General features: G+C 39.3%; 1 protein-coding gene across 13 annotated transcripts in view; it reads left to right on the top strand.

The window, feature by feature from the left end:
* Positions 1-16,838, top strand: part of ENPP2 (ectonucleotide pyrophosphatase/phosphodiesterase 2) — a 110,270-nt gene that overhangs the window by 41,138 nt on the left and 52,294 nt on the right. For all 13 annotated transcript variants that reach the window (XM_027063992.2, XM_027063995.2, XM_053208302.1 and 10 more), the window contains exons 3-8: positions 535-690; positions 4,929-5,054; positions 7,285-7,345; positions 9,157-9,254; positions 9,473-9,552; positions 10,585-10,704. In XM_027063992.2, the coding sequence (XP_026919793.1) occupies positions 535-690; positions 4,929-5,054; positions 7,285-7,345; positions 9,157-9,254; positions 9,473-9,552; positions 10,585-10,704 (641 nt within the window). The remainder of the gene's footprint in view (positions 1-534; positions 691-4,928; positions 5,055-7,284; positions 7,346-9,156; positions 9,255-9,472; positions 9,553-10,584; positions 10,705-16,838) is intronic.

The following is a 16,838-nucleotide window of genomic DNA, read 5'->3' on the forward strand; positions in this document are numbered from 1 at the left end:
GATTTAATGGCTGGAAGAAGTCTTACGATTCTTTTATTTTAATCTGGTATGTTCAGACTGTTCTCAGAACATTTACGCTCCGTTCTCCTTACAAAAAGTTATGGATTTTCAAATAGGACAATGAACTCTTGTTTCTAAGCATATACCTCGATGTTCTCTTCTCTGTTGCCATCATTAGCATCTACGGAGACACTAACTCTCACAGATTTGTAGTAAGAATAACTGTAAACAGTGCCAACATTTGTTGCACTCCCTGTGTCTGATAGCTTGCTAAGTGTTCTGCTTGGACTGTTTCATTTAATTCTCGTCATAATCTCAAATTACTTTCGTTAATCCCCCCCACTTTACTGATGAGGAAACTGGCACCGGAAGTTTAGCCACCTGCCAAGGGTTCAGAGCTAGCAGGTGATGGCACCAGACTGCTCAGCTAGAGTCTGACTGCATCATCACACCGTACTCCTTCCCAGGGCCACCTCTCCACAGTGACGTGACCCATTTCCCAATCTCATTGCCTTTGCCTCTTGTATCTTGCAGTGTTATCGGACTCCCCCTGGACCAACACCTCTGGATCTTGTAAGGGCAGATGCTTTGAACTTCAAGAGATTGGACCCCCTGATTGTCGTTGCGATAACCTGTGTAAGAGCTACAGCAGTTGCTGCCATGACTTTGATGAGCTTTGTCTGAAGACAGGTAGGTAATTTTTGAGTCCTCTCAAGACGAGGCCCTCTGCTGTTATCCTCCCTGGCCTTGGCACCCTGCTTTGGCCAAACCAAACTGTGGGGTTTAGTTTTGCTTCTTGAATGATTGTCGATTGCATTATAAGTATACCCCCTGTGACTGTTGTTTGCATACGAGACCTACCCAAAGGAGGTTTTTTTTTTTGCAATTGCAGTCATTATCTACTGGTTTTGGAAGTATTTATGGCCAGGCTTTTTTTTCCCCCCCTTCATCTTCATCATTTCTATCTTTTGCTGTCAACTCCCACACTCACTGCTAGGGCACCTGGGCTGAAACTGTGAACATTCTTAAGGGTTGGGTTTTTCTGCTTTAATTTTAATTTTTTATTTTTGCTTGCCTGCCCAGTTTATAGCATTTGTTTTATTTCATCTTATTATATGGTAACTATTGGTCTACCCTGATGTAATTCCCCATTCTCTGTGCAGGTGGAAAGTTGTTATGTAATTCTAACATGCTCATGGGGTCACATGCTCAGGGTAGTTCTTAAATATTCCTTTACAGTCTTCCTGACCTTTCTTTCCATGTCTTCTATACTGGAACCATCAATAGAACATATGAGCTTCTGAATGTGCATGAGTTGAGAAGAAGCACCTTTGTAGACTTTTGCCACTACACCTTCCCTGGTTCCACATCCTGACGCTTTACAGGACTCTGGAGGGACCTGGTAGGCTCTCGGCCATGCCTCTGGGGCAACATCGTATTCAAACTCTCTGAGAAAGATGACCATCAACCCCGTTCTTAAGATCACTAGAGGAAGAGATTTAATAGCTTCCTTGACAAGTTGTTACTGGTTTTTGAACTTTTATAGTTTAGATGATTCTTTCAAAAATCTAACTCATATTATCTTTGATATTAGCCTTGTCTTTCTAATAATATCATTAGAAACAGAGACATTATTCTCCTTTACTAAAGAAGCAGCCCTTGATTCATATGAAAACCCTTACTGGTTCTGGTTTGTTTGTTTTTCCCCCCAAATAAGGAGAGTTTTATTAGGCTGTTTTCTGTATAATACATTTTCCAAACATGTAGCCATTTTTTTTTCTTGTTACTTTCCTTTGGAATTTCTCCCAGGTTCCTTAGTTGTGGGCCTGCAAACTTAAATGCTGAGAACCTTGTAAACTGAACATATGGATGGAACAGATGTTCTAGTTGAGTTCTTTGGCTCCAAAACATTATTTCAAACCAGCAGCCTGTGATTGCTTGGTGCTGGGAAACTAACTGATGTTGTGTTTCCTCTCTACCATGAGCATCTGGCCTCTGACATGTCATTTCAGATGCCCGGATTCCTGATCTTGGGGCTCCTTGCAAAGTTTCGTGGATGTCCTCACTCCAGCTTAGGTCTCTTGGAGTGTAGTTCATGCCTCTCTTCCGAGGTTCAATAAATATGGACTTTAATAACATTTTTAAAGTAGTTTATTTTCCTTTGTACCAAGATAACATATGCCAAATGTGGAAGAATCAAATATCAAATAATAACAACAGGTTGAAGGAGAAAACAAAAGTCTCTGAGGTTCTACTCCAACAGCACAAGCACTCTCTAGAGATAAGCACAATGTTTCAGTGCAGACCCTGACTACTCTGTGTGTATGTGTATTTATATGAGTGTGTGTGTGTGTGTGTGTGTGTGTGTGTGTTTGTATTATATACACCTGTGCGAGGGTATGTCTGCCATTTGCATGCCTACACAGTATTCCATTGAACAGATGCAACCTGCTTCATTGATCATCATTTAGATTTTCCCCAATTGTTGTTATGAACAATGTATTAGTGAATATTTTTCATGCGTATTTGTATTTTTTTCTATCTTCTTTAAGATAATTCCCAAGGAGTGGGAGTTTGAATCAAAATTTATTTATTTATTTATTTATTTATTTATTTATTTATTTATTTATTTATTTTAAGTTTATTTATTTATTTTGAGAGAGAGAGTGCATGCATGGGGGTGGGGGGGGCTGTGGAGGGGGAGGGGGAGAGAGAGAGAGGGAGAGAGAGGATCCCAAGCAGGCTCTGCGTTGACAGGGGTGCTTTATCCCACGAACCATGAGATCATGACCTGAGCCCAAATGAAGAGTCAGACGCTTAACCAACTGAGCCACCAGGTGCCCCTCAAAGTGCAAATTTTTATGTATATTACAAAATTATACTTCGCAATGTTTCTATTCCTCTCAAAGGCACAAGAGCCTTCCACCACTCCCTTTTCAACATGTTCTCACTTTTAAAATGTATTTTCTCATTAAAAAAAATCTTTTTTATCTTACCTGATAGGTAACACTCTTATTATTCCATAAGATTAAATGTTTTTTCTCTTTATAGCCATGTTTGCTGTGAAAATTCTATAGCTGACTGACTCATACCTTGCTTGTAGTTCACACTGAACCCTGACTTTTTAAAATTCCATTCTTACTCAAAGCCAGTAGTTCCTCAATAATTTTAGCTTGTTAATAGTGATGCTTTTTTGTAAACAAAGGGATTTTCTTATATACCAGGGCAAGAATAAAAGCATATTGATTAAGAGTTATCCTTGAATTGGGGGGAAAAATCAGTCAAAGTAACCTTGGAAAATTGCTAACCATTGGGAATAGCAGTTCCTGGATAAAGGAATTCCAATCATTTAATCTGTTTGGGAATAGAAGGCAGAGGAAGTAGGGGATATCAAAAAGCAGAGAATGGAATTCGGATACAAAGGTAATTCTAAAAGAGTGGAAAGTCAACAGTAGTTGCATGGTTTTCTAGCATGGCAACAAATACCTCCGTATCCATTTATTCACTTAGCAGAGTGTCTGTTGGTAGAATATTGTTTAAAAATTTTTTAAATGTTTATTTACTTTTGAGGGACAGAGAGACAGAACATGAGCAGGGGAAGAGCAGAGAGAGAGAGAGGGAGACAGAGCATCCGAAGCAGGCTCCCAGCTCTGAGCTGTCAGCACAGAGCCTGACGTGGGGCTTGAACTCACCAACTGTGAGTTGCTTCCTAAAATTATTGCCTTCTACTTATGACAAGTTTTAAGAGATGAAGACCTCAAGTATCCTTAGCTCAAGAGGGCTTTCTTGACCATTCCATGTCAAGTAGCATCCCCTTTCCACCCTATCACTATCAATACCATCCGGTTATTTCCTTCATAGCACTTAGCACAGGCTGAATGTATCTTGTTTTTGCTTATGGTCTGTCTTTCCCAGTTGGAAAGTAAGCTTCATGCAGATATTGTGTCTTGTCTTTCTGTTCTTCACAACCTCCCCAGCACCTAGAACATGGAGAACATAATAGAAATATTTATTGAATAAATGAATTAATTATAAAGTTTCTCAATACATCAATCCTGAATTTAAAGAGTCATATTTTATTTTCATGGTAATTTGCAATGAGATTTAATGAATGTTCATGGAACACCTAGCATGGGCCAGGCACAGTCTCAGGCATCGGAGAATCAGTGGTGAAAAGAGAGATGTGATTTTTTTCTTTTCTGCTTTGGAGGTTCCAGTCTAGTGGACGAAAAGTCAAACCAAAAAGTACAGCACTCTCTTTAAGATGAAAACAATTTTCTAAATATTTTCTCTTGATAAAGTTAAGCCATGATGTTCAGACAGAAATCTGTAACTCACCTACTGGTCTCCTTGAGAGTAGGGACTGTGATCTCTCACTGTATAGGCAGGGACCACATTTTGGTCAATGGTTGGAACTGTGAGTGTTGTTATATCCCTTTATACTCTACATGCCTGTTTCAGACTTTAACCTTGGGTTGCAACTTAAGGCAAGTAGAGGCCATTTGGTTACATTATCATTTGTATTTAAATCCAGCTCATTAAAGTCAAGTAAAGCTACTTTGGGAAATAAAAGAGCCCAGCCAGCTATGTTGTGACTATGCCTGTAAGGATAGAAACTCCTGTCACAAACCTTACATACCATGCATTTTGCCGGGGTTTTCAGTAACAGTTCATAAATGGTAAGGGTTCCATTGTGCCAAAGGAGCCCAATTATGTTTGGCTTTGTACTCTGATTTGAAAAATTAGGAATTCAACCTATTTGTAAATCCTCCAAATATCATCTAGGCCTTAGGCCAACTCTAATTTCACAAGCAGATTAAATGACGTGGGATTTTAGCTCTTTTTGTTGGCAACGCCTGTAAGCAACCGCGGCCTCTTTCGTTTGGTTTGTGTGAAGGAGTGAAAGTGTTTTATTGTGCCGATTTCAGCCGGCGGCTGGGAGTGTACGAAGGACAGATGCGGAGAAGTCAGGAACGAAGACAATGCTTGTCACTGCTCAGAAGACTGCTTGGCCAGGGGAGACTGCTGTACTAATTACCAAGTGGTTTGCAAAGGTACATGTTTCCGTGGGTTGGCTGGAGCTCTGAACGAGTAAAAACTGGAGATGCTCCAAGGAATCTTGGATGTTGTGGATATAACACCTTGGATATGGGTTTGGGAGGAAGGAATGAGTTGTGTTTTTTAATTTCTCATGTTTCTTTCTTAGTTTTGCTTCCCTGCGTTTCACTGATCCGACATAATCAGGAAATACCCCCACATTCCATAATTTGGTGGAATCATAATAATGAAGAGATTTCTTTTTTTTTTCAATATATGAAATTTATTGTCAAATTGGTTTCCATACAACACCCAGTGCTCATCCCAAAAGGTGCCCTCCTCAATACCCATCACCCACCCTCCCCTCCCTCCCACCCCCCATCAACCCTCAGTTTGTTCTCAGTTTTTAAGAGTCTCTTATGCTTTGGCTCTCTCCCACTAAAGTTCCTGTGTTGGTCTTCTATCAGGTTTTCTAAAAGCGGTGCCTGAGGCAGGATTCCATATTTGGAGTTTATTGAGGGAATGCTCTCTGCAGCAAAACCATGTGAGGGAACAAGGGAGGCGGGGCAGGGGGGGAGCCAAGCAAGGACGTGGTTTTAGGTGAAGTCTCACCTTGGCCCGTGTTCCTGCAGGCTCTGGAAATTAAACTGCAGAGTCCTTACCCTTGAGGCAAGGGGGCATGGCTTTTGTACCCATTGCACGTGAGCTGTAAACCGAGGCACGAGCAGCAGCCTGAAGGTGGGCGTACTAGCTGGTAAAGAGGATCAGGGCACCGGCAGCTCCTGTTATATCCCAAAGCTATGTATACATATCTGCTGACTTTGTATGGTTGATTGCAGAATGTGATGGTTTTATTCCAGTAATAAATACTAGTCATTGGACTAAAGAAACTATGAAGGATGCAGTTTCTGTCTTTAAGGAGTTTAAGTCGCCCTAGCGTTCACTTAACAGCAATGAATGGCAAGATCGGAGAATCTTTATGTGAGCTTTGTGAGTCCCTTTTTCTTGTGTCCTTCTTCCTAACTGTGACACGGAACATTTAAGAAGAGTTTCTGTTAAGAGATTTCAGGGAGAAAGCAGATCTGTTCTGAAATGTGTTTAGTGTTCAGTTTGTGGCAAGAAGGTATTGCATTAATCCTGAGTTTGGAAAACTTCCCCTACCCAAACAATTATCGTAATTTTGGATAAAGCATAAAATTGATCGGGAATTGTATCCCTTTTTTATTTCCCTATGTAATAAATGAAACAATAAACCACAAAGGCTGTTAAAAGACAGAATAGAGAAAGAGTCCTAAGTGTCACCAGTCATGGAATCATTAAACATCGGCTTTTGCTGGTGTAAAATTCTAGTTGCAATACTTTTGCGAAGCCCAGTGTGAGCCCTGGGTTGCTTCGTATGTGGTAAAGCTCCCCCTGTTTTAAGGAGCCTGTTACTAACTTACCCAGTTGTCAGGAGTCAGAGTCTTGATGACCAGGGACATTTCCAGTGCTCTTTACATGGGACCCATTTCTCCAAAGTCTTGATCACAAATTTTTCTTATAGTCAAAACACATGATTTTTATTTGTCTTAGGACAATTTGAAGCAAATGCTTTGTGATAATTTTCCTTTTCTCCTAAGGAAGCCTCGTTTGTGTGTGTGTTTGATTTTAAACCTGAGCTCTTTTGTGTTCTCCATTCTTGATGGGTTAACTCAGGAAAGCTCTCAGACCTTGGTGGAAGATGAAAGTGAAAGATGGCATTGATTTTTATTCCTAAATTCATGGGCTGTACACAGATTCACTGGCAAGCAATCTGTTTCGTGCAGTTTTCCATCTATCATCCCTGAGTAGTCTAAGCCTTTTCCTGCAGCTCAAGGGAAGTTGTGCCATCCTTTCTATGGCTTTGAGATGTCCGGTGGTGGAGAAAAGAATGTTCCATCTAATGACCAAAAAGTTTATTTCTGGAGGGAAACAAACATGGAATTTTGTTCGCTGACGCCACTGGTGTTTTTATCTACAAACCATTTAGACTCAGAAGGCTCTTGTAAACACCACTTGGGGCTATTAAATATTAGCTTTCCCATTATGTATGGGTGTCCTTCAGTGAGCCAAACCAACATTGGACTTCATTTGAGTGTTTCTGTTTCGATGGTATCCCATAAGCAACAAATATCAAACAGGACACAGGTCCCGAAATTGCAGCCTTTAAGGCTCTGGCTGGCATTTACAATTAGATTCACAAGGGAATTGACTCACTTTTTCTTCTAGGAGAGTCCCATTGGGTCGATGATGACTGTGAGGAAATAAAGGCCCCGGAATGCCCCGCAGGGTAAGTGCATTTTGTAAAGATTATGAAGTTTTTTATATTAGTGGACAACCTGTCACAGGTTTGTCAGGGTAAACGGTTACAAGAAATGTAAAGCTGAAATCCTCTTATACAGGCAAACTTATACTCGAGTACCTATAAGTGATTAATCAATCAAAAGCTAAAGTGCACCTCTTTCTCTTATTGCCTCTGCCTGTACTGGAGACTGAATATCCTCTGTGTTTCACTATAGTTGAAGATTTTACAAAGTGTGTCCAAATATCGCTGAAGACGGAAAGAAACATTTCTGGCATTGATTTGGGTTTTTTGGGTTTTTTGTTTTTGTTTTTGTTTTCCAGTGTGTTTTCCTGAAGTGCTGCTTTTGCCTTGTAGGGGGCGGGGGCGGGGGGGAGGAGAGGAGGACCATAGAGCTTCTCAAAAATATCCAGGATGGTAACTCCTACCAGATGCTGCAGAAACTTGACAAACTACGGAAGCAGGGTTTTGCTGGGGTGCGGCCAAGCTGGAGTGACACCCCACAGCTCAAGTGCGACCAGCATAAGGCACTTATTACGCCTTCCAGGAAACTGTTGAAAATTCATGGAGCCTTAAAATGCCTGGCAGAAAATACATTTTCAACAAGTGTGTTTTCATGAATGTATTTGCGCAAGTGTATTTTTGTCTTAGGCAGCACGGCCTGTGTCACAAAATCCAAGCATTGTGATACTGTCTTTATTTTTGTTTCCTTTTTAGTTTTAATGAGCCACTTGAACTTCTTTGGACTTTTAGAATGGAATGGCAATGGTTTCTGACTGCTTAAAATATGTTCAGTTATTTTTGAGACAAAAGCAGTCTAGTGGTAGAATGAAACGATAATAGTAAGGATTAGAATGAACTCTTTATAGTATTCTTCTAAGTGCTTTATATGTGACCCATGTGAAATACACCTCATTTATCATGTGGCTTCCAATAAACTCAAGCCGGTGCTTGCTGAGTTATCTTCAAGCTATCAGAAAAAGTTTTGCACCTAGTTTAGTATTCCTAGGTCTGACTCAACAATTACATCCTCAGAATATAACAAAGGACAAAAGAATGTAACAAATGTGAACCTCACATTTTATCAGATTCTGCCCTAGATGGGTATGGATAGTCAGGTCCTTTACTGATGAACTTTTTAAAGATCTTCAACAATTTTAATTATTTTTAAAGTTATTTTAGGATTAAATCTAAAAGAATTCTTTTATAAGTTTTAGTTCCAGTGACAGGAGTACTGTTGCTATTAATTCCATATTCACTGACTTCATTCATTCGTTTATGTGTCTGATGAATATATTTATTGAAGCCCTACTATAGGTCCACAAAATGGAAACATAAATAAGATACAAAGAATGACAAAAGAGGTATGAATTAATATTTTAAAGGAATTGAAATATGTGAACAACTAACGTTATAGAAGAGGAAGCCTTCAGCTGGATTTCAAGGAATGCATAGGAGTTTTCCAGGCAGCAGATGGGAGAATACATATTCCAGGCAAATATAGCAACTTTATACCCTGTGAACAACCTTGTTTGCAATGCAAGAGGCAACAGAGGAGAAAGTCTATTAGGGGAAATCTGGAGTCTGGTCCCTTGCCTGGCCCTTTTATGATCTTGGTCATTTAACTCTGGACTTTGGTCATCACAAATGTGACGTGGCCGGAAGCCCAGGCTTGTATGGATATCCTCATTTGAAGTTTCATCTTGGAAATTTCCTGGTCCCAATTGTCGAGCATGACTAGGTGTAATGGACCCTTTATAGCAGCAAGTTTTCTAAAGTGGAATATGTTACTGTTTAAGGTTTGTTCGCCCTCCATTAATCATCTTTTCTGTGGATGGTTTCCGAGCATCCTACATGAAGAAAGGCAGCAAGGTCATGCCTAACATCGAAAAGCTAAGTAAGTCATTTTCATGCTGTATTCTCATCAGTATTCGTGGTCTGCACAGTAAATGCTTAGCTGTGGGCTTTGAGAGCTAGGGACACGCGGCTTTAAATGTATTTTATTATACGAGAGTGAAGGTAACACAAGTCTTTGATAGTTTATAAAGCGGATTCCCACACGTGAGGTAGCTCCTGCTGGTCCTCTTGTCCTAACATCTGAAATTCTGTTCCTAGGGTCCTGCGGCACACACTCTCCCTACATGAGGCCCGTGTACCCAACAAAAACTTTCCCTAACTTATACACTTTGGCCACTGTAAGTATTTTTTCAAATAATATAGATTCCGAGGGTGTGGATGTAGACCTCATCCTGAAGTGACTTAAAGGGAGATTCGCAAAAACATGTTTCTTAGTGTTTAAAGACAATCTTTTCGTTTTCTATCTTGTCTGCGTGAGCCGTTCCCAGTAAATGTCTTTTACAGTTGTGTGGACGACTGAACTTCACCGCAGGTTCAAAACCGAACACTTTTTTCCAGGCGCAGTTCGGTTGGAGCACGTACATTAAACCTCTCTCAAATACCACAAGATCTATTGTGTATTTTCGGAATTTTCAAATAACAGTGTTGACTTCAAGGCCGTTCTGTTTTCGTTTGTAGATACTCCCATCCTATCTTGCTTTCTTCTTTAAAAACATAATTTATTTTATTATTATTATGATGATCATTATATTTTGAGAGAGAGGGCACAAGTGAGCAAGGGGAGAGAAAGAGAAGGAGGGAGAGAGAGAAAGAGAGAGAGAGAGAAAGAGAGAGAGAAGTGGGACTCACCCCATGAGGGGCTTGAGCTCGCCCGAAGCTGGACTCGAACTCACACACTGTGAGATCATGACCTGAGCTGAAGTCGGATGCTTAACCGACTGAGCCACCCTGGCAGCTCTATTTATTTTACTGTTATGATTGATTTGAGGGGTTCTGGGATAGAAATAGAACTTAAGGAAAAGGAAGAGTGTATTTGTAAGTAGAAGCTTCTTTGGAGGCAATAAGTAAATTTCCATCTCAAAGTTAATTTACTGTAATGAAAGTTTTTGTCATCTTATTAAATTGCACCGTTAAAAAAACCCAAATACTAAATTTCTTACGATCATGTTAAGTCTCTCAGATAGCTTATAATTAGTCCATAGATAATACTCATGTTTGCTCAGACATATATAAAGTCTCTATATATCTTATATAAATTTGGAAATTAAATGTTGTTATAAAGCCTCCTATGACAAAAAAACTTATGATAGATCAAACAGGTACAGACTATTACATTGTTATTTTAACAATAAATTTGCTTTTGCACAAAGGGACTATATCCGGAATCACATGGAATTGTTGGCAATTCAATGTATGATCCTGTATTTGATGCCACTTTCCATCTGCGAGGGCGAGAGAAATTTAATCATAGATGGTGGGGAGGTCAACCGGTAAGTTTTGCATTTTTTATGTGTGTATTTGTGCGCTGAAACATTTCAGCCCCAAATTTGTTACCTGTAAAAAAGATGCCTAAAATTTCCTCATACTTGGCAATGTTTCTGTCTTTTGGTATTTTATATATATGTGTACACATAATATTTATGTGTATATGTGTGCACACAATATGTATATATATCCATATATGTATATACAGTATTTATGTATGTGTGTATACCTATTACACATATGCATAAATAATGTGTGTACATATATATGTTCATATGTCTACGTGTGTGTGTGTGTTGTGTGTGTGTGTGTGTGTGTGTGTAGGTGAGGTTATGATCATAAAAGTGTGAGGTGATAAGTGTCTTCATTAGGCAGGTGGTGATGGAAATGGTGACAGGGGGCTGAATTTCAGAAACATTTTGAGGAAGGAATATATAGTCATATCTTACTGATTTACCAGATTTATGGGTACAATGAAAAAGAGAAGTGAATGACTATGACTACCCCAAAATTTTAGCTCAGGTGCCATATGAATAGAAACAGGGAAGCTTGCTGAAAAGAAAAAAAAAAAAGAACACAACAATGAAACCCACAGTAAGTTCATAAATTCTTTTGTTTCATCCGTTTTTTGAAATTCTTGGAAGTTACATGTAAGTGGAATTATACCTTAATTTTGGACCAGCAAATTAATACTTTGAAAGAACTCATCCTGTTTACTTCAGCTCCAATGGGTGGGCAGAAAGTAAAGAGGGAGGTAGATGGCTTTCTACATAGTATTTTTCCTATGACTGTGTGTATGCTTGGGCAACTTGCTTTGGTCAGACATGAGCAAAATAGCAACATGAGGCCATAGTTGTTGAATGTGCAGAATTGAACCAAGTGCGCACGACCCTGGGTAGAAGGGTCAGAATCTCCACAGGAGCACAGCCCCGTACACACAGTCATTGAAACGCATGTAGGAGAAAGATGGCAAATGGTTCCACCTCGTGTCGACTCTGATTGGAGGCTCCCACCTTTGTGCAATCTGCTATGGCAGAGAGAGTGACCAGTGTCTGCATGTACCCATGAATCTACCTTCCCTAAATGGTCCCACAGCTGGAAATGTTTGCTGCAATCTATGGGCAAAATGGAGAATATAAAGTAAGAGGAAAATGGTAATGCTCTTTGATAAAAGGTCATTTGTGATAAAAAAAATTCATAACCAGTAAGTATGCAAGGTTAAATATGGGCTTTTCATAAACAAACAAACAAACATTGGAATACTTCTTGTATGTCTGCAGAAGTATTTCTTTATAGTAGAGGTTTTGATTCTGCTGTCTTCATTCAGGCCGGACTCCCAGAAGTCTGTGATGATCTAAGTTGTGAGCATAGTAAAATTTGTTTACAAGGTGGATTTCATAAAGTTTATGATAGAGGAACATTTTACGTGTAAATGAAATGATTGAAATTAGAGTTCTCTCAAGCTATTATTATTAGTTGGTTTTTTGTATTAATTTTGTCATGGAAGCAAACTTGCCTGAAGAACCACAAAGGATATAGAGACAAATAGTAATTTTATCAAAGTGGATCACCTTACACCAAGTGTTGACCTTAGTTTCCCTCTAGGTTGGCATGACTCAGAAGATGAGTCCACATCTTCATTAATTTCTGCAGAGAGCAGAGGCAATGCTGTTAACTTGCCCAATGGAGTAAAGTCTCTGTTTCAATCCTGTTTGCCTGTTTCCCAACTAACTCTCAAAGTTGATAGATTTGACCAAGTTCAGTATTTTCCTAGTGTTGACAGAGATTCAGAGAGAAACTGATTTGCGTTTCTATCTTCTTGAACAAGAGGACACCATAAGAACTTCAAGGAACATAGTAGCTATCATTTAAAAACATCTTACTGAAATTTGGCATAGAAGAAGAACATATGGAAGGAAACTCTAAGAACTACAGAATAACAGTATAAGAAACTATAAATATTATAAGAAAAGATGAGCCTTAATAAATATTTCTCAAGCATTTATCTCATCCTCTCAGAGGTTTATACATTTCACAAAATCACCAGTGAAAAAAATAATTGAGGTAGAGAAAATATTTATAAAAACCTTAGGTATTTACATTAAACTTAACTTATTTTTACTGAATGATTAAAGCATGAAAGACATTTGGCTAAATAATAAAGGAGCCAGATTAAAAGGTAAACAAGAACCACTCTTATCCTAGTTTGAAATTTAATAGATGGGGTGAGGCACTTGTATAGTGTCCCATCTGACAATTTGAATCTCACCATTAGGCTTCCAAAAAAAAATTTCTATAATTTAATTTCACCTTATTTTTAAAGTTTATTTATTTAATTTGAGAGAGAGAGAGAGAGAGAGAGAGAGAGAGAGAATGCATGAGTGCAGTGGTGGGGCAGAGAGAGAGGGAGAGAGACAATCCCAGGCAGGCTCCACACTTACCGTAGAGTGCTATGTGAGGCGTGATCTCACAACTGTGAGATCATGACCTGAGCTGAACTAAAGAGTTAGATGCTTAACTGATTGAGCCACACAGGCACCCCTCACATTTTTTTTTAACACTGATATAGCCATTTTAGCAAACTCAAGTCTGCTTTTAATTTGTTAATCTTCAGAATGTGCTATTAAAAGTTGTTATTCACTTTATGATGCCACATTTCTCATACATATTTTTATGGGATTCCTCTCATTGTTGTTGCTTTACAGTTGTAGTTACTTTTTTCCAATTACAAAATTATGTTCTGTACTCTTCCTGGAGTTTCTTAAGTGTGTTTGTTTCTTTGAAAAATCTCTCTGCTATAATCGTGCAATTTCTGATAGTAAGGTATCTCAGTGGGAAATTCCCCGTTCAGTTTCAATCTGGACCCAGCAAAGTGGAGAATGAATGAGACTCCAAGGGGTGCACGAAACATGGAGATTTGAGAAAAAAAGTCCAACACCCCACCATCATGCAAGTTCTCTAAAGCCAGTTTCCAGAGCAGGGCATTTCTAAGAGAAACAGAGGCATTCTTATCATTCCTTAAGCTGCTTAGTCTACAGTTGTTTCTGCCAGTGTTGGTGATTCAGTGAGTTGGTCCTGAGACTATCCTCATGAATTACAGTAGTGTGAAAATACAAGCACAATGGCATGTTGGAGAAAGAGACGGCAAAGAGAAGAATGACATTAGAACAGAAGTGAATTTCCAGGTCAAAGGGATGCCTTGATGCAAAGCGCAAGTGGTTGCTTCCGCCTCTTCCTGTCTATTTTATTAACCTGCTAGTGGGTGGTTTTGCTTTCTTTTAAGGAAAGTTTTACCCTTTATTCTTTTACCCTTTGTTTCTTTTCCCTAGATTGCTCTAAATCTGGTTTTGTTCTTTTTTTTACTGTATTAATGTATTTAAGATGGGCTCTGCTCTGTATTTAGAGTGCTGTAAATGCTCACGTGGCCACTTTGCTACTGGACTCATAATTATTTATAAGCCTTTCAAATGTCAGTTGAAGTCTCTTTCCCTAGGTAGTCACTAAATTCCCCCAGCCCTGGCTAAGCTCAGAGACCCTCCTTTGGGTTTTCATATTATTTCTGTCATAAATTCGACCATATATTTTTGAAATTATTCACGTATCTGCTTTAGTCTGTGGGTCCCCTGGGGGTAGAATCTCTTTTTTCTCCATCCCTAACCCACAGCCTGACACAATTAGGTGTCCCACTACTGTGTCTTGAATTGCACTGCACCCTCTCTGACGCCTGGTTTTTATCCTGTACTGTATCACTCACCTTCTTCTGGCCCTAACCGCCTGCGAAGAGCCACCCACGCCCACAGTCTGTCCTGCTGCAAACCCACTCCTGAATCTCAGTGAATGATTTATTCCAGCATCTGCTATGGCCCCATCCACCCCTCTGGCTTCCCAGAATTCTATGTATCCTGGCTCCATGCTTTTGAATGCAAAGGAATAATTTCCCTGCAAAGAACTGCTGGAAAGACCGCCGTTGTAGTTCATGTTTTTGAAAAATGTTTTCTACTTGTTTTCTTTTTCAAAACTTCTCCCCCTCCTCCCACAGCAGCATACTTTCATTTCAGAAAGTATTGGATTTCACAGTTAAATCCTTCTGATTCCAGTGAGACAGCTTTTATATATAAAAAAAAATTCCTGATAACATATCAAATAGGTACAATACGTTCCCCACTCGTGCCCTCTTCAAAATACAGCATGTAAGACACAAATATTGAAAAATGCCTCTAGATAAAGCAGAGCAATTGAGAAACGTTGGCATTAAAGGTGGGAAATCCAAACCCAGGGTCTTGTCAGGTTATTTTAGTTGTGCTGTTTTACCAGTCTGTGAGGAAATTTATTTTACATTCAAATTCAGAGAAATACTGATTTCCCATTTCTCTGAATTAACAAGGAACTAGGAACTTCTCTCTCCTTTTTAAATAGCCCCAGAGGCTTGCTTTCACTTTTCTGTTTTTAGACCAAAGTTTTGGTGCCTTTTTTTTTTTTCTGTGTAATTACTAGATTTAACTTCTGAGCTCAGAAAGATAATGTATACGCATGACTGCAAGGGAAGTTTTATAGCTACTTATGATCTGATAACCCAAGAACATTATGTTTCAATCTCCTACCATTTGCTAGACCCTGACAGAATGGCTTCATTACTGCTACGGTCCTTTTGTTTGCGGTTTTTAAGTGTTTTTTAATCTTAAATATTCTCTCATTTGTTCACTTTTTGCACTTTTCTGACCATGCTCCCATTTTTCTTTTATAAAATATAGTCAACATGACTCGTATCAAAAAGCAGGAAGATGGGGCACCTGGGTGGCTCAGTTGAGTGTCCAACTTCAGCTCAGGTCATGATCTCACAGTTTGTGAGTTCGAGCCCTGTGTCGGGCTCTCTCTGCATCCAGCTCAGAGCCTGGAGCCTGCTTCAGATTCTGTGTCTCCCTCTCTCTCTCTCTTCCTCTTCCCTGCTTGTGCTCTGCCTCTCTCAAAAATAAATAAATATTTAAAAAAAAGCAGGAAGAATGTTTTGCTTCTTTTTTGGAGAAGAAATGAAATTTTTAAAAAAAGTTTATTTTCAGAGAGAGAGGGAGAGAGAGAGAGAGAAAGAAAGAGAGAGAATACCAAGCAAGCTTTGTGCTATCAGCGCAGAGCCCAACACAGGGCTCTATCTCAGGAACTGTGAGATCATGACCTGAGTTGGACACTTAACAACTGAGCCACCCAAGCACTCAAATATATATATATATATATATATATATATATATATATATATATATATATACACATATATATATATATATTTTTTTTTTACCTTCTTATTGTCTTTGTGGTCCACTTGCTTTTTGCAATTGGCTATTTTTTTTCTGATGACAAAGATTTTAGTTGTCATTGTAAAAAGTTTGAGAAGTTCAGAAAAGTATGAAGAACAAATGATCCTGACTTTGCCATTGGGAAAATTTTAGCACACCCACTTCTGCCACCCTCTCTTCCAATGCACTTTTCTTATAGCACCGCAAGGACCCCTTCTGGTGAACTTTTCTCGTAAGCCTTATGGAACTAAAATTTACCCATAGGGCTTCCTGTTGTCCAGATAATGCCAACATCAGCATATATTCCACAGCATAACTTTAGAAAGTGCAGGCTCATCATTTGACAAAACTGCATTTAAAATTTTCCATTAGAAAACCCCAGATTAATCTTACATTTCATAACTGCCAACTATTTGCCTAGTACAACTTCCTTATGAATATCAAGACATAGATTTTGTATGAAGTTGTTTGGATGTGAATACGCTAAATTTGAATCTCTGAAATTAAAATGAGTATAGAAATAGATCACTTAATATAAGAAACTGGTCTCTCTGGGATCTGATGTAGTTTTGAGGCACCTGCAGGATGTCCAGCATTTAGTCTGAGCGCATCTTCTTTATAGTAGAGGTGCTGGATGGAGAGGTATGGCCACGCTCTTTCCTTATAGGTCCAGCCTACTCCCCCGCCCCCTGGAGCTCCGCCCCAGCCTCAGATGACCAATGAAAACTGTACAAGGCAAGACCGTGCATAGCAAATTTCTTTTTACTTTCGGCACATTGCATTCCCTCATTTCCAGAGACCACGGGGCTCGCGTTCTCTCGCGAGAGGCGGGAAAGGGTACAGGGTTTGAA

The sequence above is a fragment of the Acinonyx jubatus genome, chromosome F2 (genome assembly GCF_027475565.1).
Source record: "Acinonyx jubatus isolate Ajub_Pintada_27869175 chromosome F2, VMU_Ajub_asm_v1.0, whole genome shotgun sequence".
Taxonomy (NCBI): domain Eukaryota; kingdom Metazoa; phylum Chordata; class Mammalia; order Carnivora; family Felidae; genus Acinonyx; species Acinonyx jubatus.